This window comes from Impatiens glandulifera, chromosome 2 (genome assembly GCF_907164915.1).
Source record: "Impatiens glandulifera chromosome 2, dImpGla2.1, whole genome shotgun sequence".
NCBI lineage: Eukaryota > Viridiplantae > Streptophyta > Magnoliopsida > Ericales > Balsaminaceae > Impatiens > Impatiens glandulifera.
Genome location: NC_061863.1, coordinates 38,563,868 through 38,570,563, shown reverse-complemented (window position 1 = coordinate 38,570,563; position 6,696 = coordinate 38,563,868). Strand labels below are relative to the sequence as shown.

The following is a 6,696-nucleotide window of genomic DNA, read 5'->3' as shown; positions in this document are numbered from 1 at the left end:
CTACATTAAAAATTCAATTTTTATTATATTTCAATAGTTTTTCTCTATTATTCAAGAAGTCAAAATCTTAGTTGGTATTGTGTGTGGGGTATACGTTCTTAAATTTAATAATTATAAAATATATATGTTTTTTCTTTTAAAAAAATTTGCAAGTGATAAGTTGTAATAAACATTCATCGTTCTCGAACATAACTATTTGAATTATTGAAAGTGTTTATTAGTGTTTTATAATTATAGTTTTTGTAGTTTTCATTTTCATATTTCATAAGTATATGTTTTTTCTTTTGAAAATATTTGATTGAAGATATATTTAAAAAGGTGATAGATTTATGGAAATTAATTTTCATTAATCTATTTTTGTCAAATTTCATAAAAAAGTCAATAATATTTAGAAAAAATTTTGATCAAAGGTTTTTTGTTCATTATATATTTGGTAAGTTTTATTTAACTTTTAAAATAAATTTTTTTATTTATTCTTTCACAAATTAGTTTACTTTTCTAATTCAATTTTTTTTATACTTTTTTTAATATTATCATTTATTATTAAATACATTTTAAAATTAATTATTATATTAATACGTATAAATTATTATTATATAATATAATTATTATCTTAATTTTAATCATATTAATTTATAACTTTTATATTTTAATATTTGTGAAATTGAAAATATTAAAAAAAAATTACTAATTTATGAAACAAATCTAATAAAAAAATGATAGTTAAAAGGAATTGAAGGTGCAATCTTTGTGTGTGTTTATTTATTAGTAATGTATGAGAACAAAAAAAATTAATAATGTAGAAAAAACATTTGTAGAGAGCGGACTGATCCGGAGGGAGAAGAGACAAATGACCTATATTATATATTTGGTATTAAATTACAAAGCCCTGTATTGTCATAATGAAATGAAAGATCCCTTAATATTAAGTATCCAAGTGATTCCAACCCCATAATTTTGGTTGAGGCAAATGGAAGTATGTAGAGTATAACGATTTTGTCATAATCTCTAGTCTTAATAATATATTCCTTTTTGGTGTTTGAAAATATTCTATTTTCCTATCATATTCACTGCATAGATGTTCAAATAGTATTGTAATGACATCTTATTATCCTATTTATAATGTGAAACTATGTTTCTTTAGGGTAAAATTAGTATTAGAATTTGGCGGTTCAATTTTAATTTTCATACTTATTTAAATAAAGAAATTAGAATTAATGTACATTTTGAATTTAGCAAAAATCTGTTACAGTACATTTACAACTTAAGACGTTCAAAATTAGATATATAAATCTTATAAATCAATATTGTTTTTTGAGGTTATATTTTATCTCTACTTACATTGTCAAATTTTGATCCTTTTATTTTGTTGGAATATTGTAGAATAATGATTATGGTCAATAATTGAGCTTCATATTGAAGAATGAAAGTATTAACCTTTAAAATGATGGAATCCGGGGAGACTTCTCGTAGGAAAAGTCGTAGAAATAAGTTGATCATATGTCCGTCTAATGAAATGTCACCTAAGATATGGGAAAAATTCCCGGAAGACCTCTTTGAAGTCGTTGGGGCGAGACTCCCAACATCTACCTTCTTTCGTTTCCTTTGTGTTAGTAGAAAGTGGAACTCCATGTTGACTTCTCATTCGTTTCGGGACCAATATGCTCAAATTCCCATCTCCCAACCTTGGTTCTACACCATCACCCACGACAATATAAACACCGCAACATTTATGACCCCTCCTCGAATAAATGGCACCATCAAAAAGTTCATTCTTTCTTAGAGAAGTTGGTTATCTACCTCTAGCTTATATTGGTGGAATTATTTGTTTTGTCAATATTCATCATACACGTTTTTTCGTGGGTTACCCGCTTACTCAAACATTCAAGGAGCTTCCAGAGCTTCCAGCTTCTTCAAGCATGCATTGGTCTCAAATAGCCGTTGGAATGTGGATGAATGGAAAATCCACAATCGAGGGTTATAAGATCCTCTTCTTAGGTTGCAATGGCAAGTACATAATTTTTGACCCCATCAAGAATATATGGTATAAATCAAAAGTTATTCCAACGAGCATAAGGTTGCCGTTGATTATGAACTTGCGCTCGCAGGCTATCTCCGTGGATGGTTTTCTTTACTTTATGTCTTCATATCCAAACGGTATGATCTGCTACAATATGTTGTCTGGAATTTGGAATCATTTCTTAGTCCCGATTCTGCATGCTATAATTTCTGGCCGAATTCTAGTGGAATGTGGGGGACGAATCATGTTCGTTTGTGTGATGATAAAATCGCATGTTTCTATTTGCATTTGGGAGTTTAAATAAACAACATTATTATGGAAGTACTTCGACAAAATGCCACGTGAGTTGTGCTTGAAATTGTACAGGAAGGGTGCAAATATGATTTGTGTAGGTAATAAAGATAGGATCTTTTTGTGCTTTAGTTCTGAAACATTGTTCATGTTAGTAACCTATGATGTTGTGAAGAAAGAATGGTTTAAAGCTCCAAGATCTTTACTTCCCCGAGGAATGGCGCATCAAAGGTTTCGACATAAAATCGCATTTTATTCCTGCATTACTGCAACACCTTAGCTTATTGCATTTTATCCATGTATTACTATGACACTTTAGCTTATCACATTTTATTTATGCATTACTGCAACACATTAACTTAGTATTAACCATCTTTATTTTATTGATAATGAATTTTATTCCTTAATCTATGTTATTTTAAATTGGTATTATTATTATATTACATTTTTTATTGATCTCTATTTTAGTTGTATTTATTTAGAATTTTCAATTAAATAATAATTTTTTTTTAAATAGTTAATAACAATTTATTAAAAATTTCAAAGGTGGGAGGGTTAATAATCATAGCTAGACAGACCTGGCTATTAGAAGCTATTAGAAAACACATTAATTTAAGTATGATATTATTATTTTATTTACTTTTCAAATTTCTAACGCACAACAATTTTACATTCATACAATTTAAAATTTTAATAATTATTTAAAGCGTATCAACTTGAGACCAATCATTTGGATTATTTTTTAATTTTAATCTTTTTCAAATTTGAAAATATTGTGAATAGTAATGTTTTTTAAAATTTAACTAAGACTTATAATGAGCTTATGATTTTAAGTGAGTTAAAAAATCAATTAGAACAATTATTAACCGACCAAACCGAATTTTGTTCGGACGGTTTGTTAGATAAAATTAGACCGATTAAATAGAACTTAACAAAAACAAATTCCCTGTGCAGGAAACGGTCAAGAGATAAAACCGGTCAAATCACTCAACCGGTCAAACAATCCAACCGAACAAAAACCTGACCGAACAAGAAGAAAAGATCGGTCAAATCAGAAGGCCAAAATCATAAGACATTCGGTCAATCAGAAGCTATGGAAAAACCGGAAGTCATTCGGTTAACATAAACAACCGACCAGTACAAATAGATATTTCAGGTATCTGTTGAGGATGATACCAAATGGATAGACTTTAGTATTGCCATATTCATACAAGTCTGAGGACAATCTGCAGGCCGCAGAAGATCGTCCGGCAGGATCTTTCTACTTCAGGATAAATAAAAAATGCAATCTTCCAAGTACAGACAACTGCCCAACCGACAGTTTCCATATTGAGTAAAAGACAAACCTAGCCGGTTGGACCTACATACTGGAAGACTAGACCGCCAGGTATGAAGACTAGACCGCCAGGTCTGAATCACTAAACTTTTGCTCAACCAATCAGATTCAAGGAAATGAAATGTGACCGTTGGCAAATTTCACCTATAAAAGAAGGAGCTGAAGAGGAATAAATGCGGTTACAAGTTCTGAAAGTTTTCTACAGCCTAAGTCAAAAATCGTGTTCTATCTCTCTAAAGAGCTTAATCGTTTATTTGAAGAGTAAATACAATTTCGGTTAAAATTGTACGGGTGTTATCGAGTAGAAAATAAGTCTCGATCGGATTGTGTTTGTGTATTCCTTAGTAAATATCCTTCTCGCGGTTTCGAGAGGAAGGGGTGACGTAGGAGTTTCATCTCCGAACATCCATAAAAACCTATCTTGTTATTTTACTTTCCGCCGGCTTTACATTCTAACCGATCTGCACTAACCTACTAATACTGCTCCAACCGATTCAACATCACATAAACCGAATTACTAAGCTGCAAAACCGACCCATCAATCTCCAAACCTATCTTATTCAAATCTGGTTCTGCCTATCTCGTGTGTGTGCTGCTTCAACCTGAAACAAACCACTTCCGCACTTGAACTCGGTTCAAGGGTTTGTGACAGTTTGTGTAGTATTGAAACCCCGGTGTTAATCTCTAACTGGATTAATCACCACCTTTGAGTGAAACCCGCTAACTGGCCAGACCCCGGTCCGTCAGCCGTGACCTAGATCCTAACAATTGGTATCAGAGCAGTTAGTTTCAATACTCAAGCAAGCATGTCTTTCGATAGGCCCCCAATACTAGAAGGTGACGATTTTGCCAACTAGAAGGCACGCATGCACCTGCATTTAATCACTATGGATGACGAGATGCATTTCATTCTGTCTGAAGGACCAATAAGGATTGATAAATACAGGAAGGATTCGACAGCTGAAGACAGGAGAAGAAACAATCTGGACAACCATGCCAGAAACCGCATCTCCAACGATTTGGACAGGAATACGTTTTGCAAGGTCCGAGATTACAAAACCGCAAAGGAAATATGGGAAGCGGTGATTCAGATTCATGAGGGAAATGAAAGGACCAAGGAAAACAAGATAATGGTGGCTACCCAGAAGTTTGAAAACATCAAGATGAGACCGGAAGAAACAATGAGAGAATACAGTGACCGGTTCACAGGTGTGATAGACGAGCTGGCAACTCTTGGCAAGAAGTATAACAACAAGGAAGTCATCATGAAAGCGCTAAGATCTCTTCCAAGTGCATGGGACATAAAGACAATGGTGATGAGGGAATCAAACTGCCTAAGCAAGATGAAGCTACACGATGTATTCGAAGATCTTAAGGCATATGAGTTTGAAATGAGATCTAGGACTGAAGAAGAAGTTTCAGCTTCAACTTCAACCAGAGCATTGATCACATCCACAGAACCGGTTGCCCTGCACCGATCAGAACTACTGAACAGTTCACCGAGGATGCCATGGCAATGCTTGCACAGAAATTTGGCCGATTCATGAAGAGAAGCCAACCGACAAACAACAACTATAACTACGGTAATAAATCTAATATTAGATGTTATAACTGCGTTTGGGATATTTCAGGTGGGAATGCAGAAAACCGAAGCGAGATGACCGGAAACCGGACGATCAGAATCACCGAAATAACTATCAACAAACTGGTTAAGGAAGTGAAGTTCAGAAAGCACTAATAGCCGATGATGGAGGAAGCTTATGAGCTCACAGTGACAGTGATGATGAACTCACATGCCTCATGGCAAACGAGGAACATGTATTTGACTCTCTCTGTGATGAATTTACTAAAGATGAGTTATTTAATGCACTAAATGATATGGTAGTAGAGTATAAGAACCTATTAACATTGATACCTACCTAACTCAACTTTAGAACCGACCCCATAGCACCTACCTTGACCGAAACAAAGATCATTCAACCTAATAGAATCCTGGAAACCGAGATAGCACCGGAACTATCATCTGAAATCAAACAGTTCGAGGAGTCAGTTCAAGAGCTGACCGAAGAGGATGAGGCCCGAATCCAGTATCAAATAGCCGCATGGAAAAGATCCAGTGAAATGGTGAACAGAATGTGTAGCTATAATAGACATCCTAAGTGTATGTTCGGTCTTGGATACAAGAACAACAGATCCAGCAACCGGAACCATTCGGAAAAAATGAGGCTCACAAAGGATAATCTTCCCTTTGTAAGCTTTGTCAAGAGCTTCTTAATCGACGAAGAGGAATTAAGTGCCTCATATCCGAAAGACAAACTAATCTATGTAAGTCCAACTGATTCCGAAAAATGGTTTCACCCTGAGAAAAGAAAAGCCAACCGGCCCAAGAGTAAGAAAACCGAACCACATAGGTTAAACCAAAGACCACCTCTGAATAAGGCAACTTTAGGAAAGCAGAAAGACTCCAAACCGAGTGCAGGAAAACTAGTCAGAACTATAACCGGGAAGGTTGTTCGACTTATCAAAGTCTGGATACCTAAGGGACTAATCGCTTGTGGACCCAAGTAAATGTGGGTACCAAATAGTTGTAAATATGTATATTTTGCAGGATATGAAGAAACAGTTAGGAAACTCCGAGTGGTACCTGGATAGCGGTTGCTCCAGACACATGACCGGGAACAACAATCTTTTAACCGACATCAGAATAGAAACCGGTGCAATGATCACTTTCGGTGACAACTCAAAAGTTAGAACTGTGGGCAAGGGTAAGATTGTCCATGGTAACTTAATAATTGATAATGTACTCTTAGTTGAAAACCTACATTTTAACCTGTTAAGCATTAGTCAAATGTGTGATGCTGGACACACTGTAGAATTTCTTAAACATGCATGTTTAGCTAAAAATTCTCAAGGTATCATACTGCTAACCGGAAATAGGTTAGGAAATATATACAAGGTAGATTGGAAAAATAAAATAGAATACATTGTCTGCATGGTGGCTAAAACCGATCAAACCTAGCTATGGCATAAAAGGTTAAACCACTTAAAC

At 34.4% G+C, this 6,696-nt stretch overlaps 1 protein-coding gene across 1 annotated transcript; it reads left to right on the top strand.

The window, feature by feature from the left end:
- Positions 1–1,751: 1,751 nt before the first annotated feature.
- LOC124924643 (F-box only protein 6-like) lies at positions 1,752–2,324 on the top strand. Its single transcript, XM_047464656.1, has one exon. It carries the CDS (start codon positions 1,752–1,754, stop codon positions 2,322–2,324), a length of 573 nt encoding a protein of 190 aa, XP_047320612.1.
- The last annotated feature ends 4,372 nt before the right edge of the window (positions 2,325–6,696 follow it).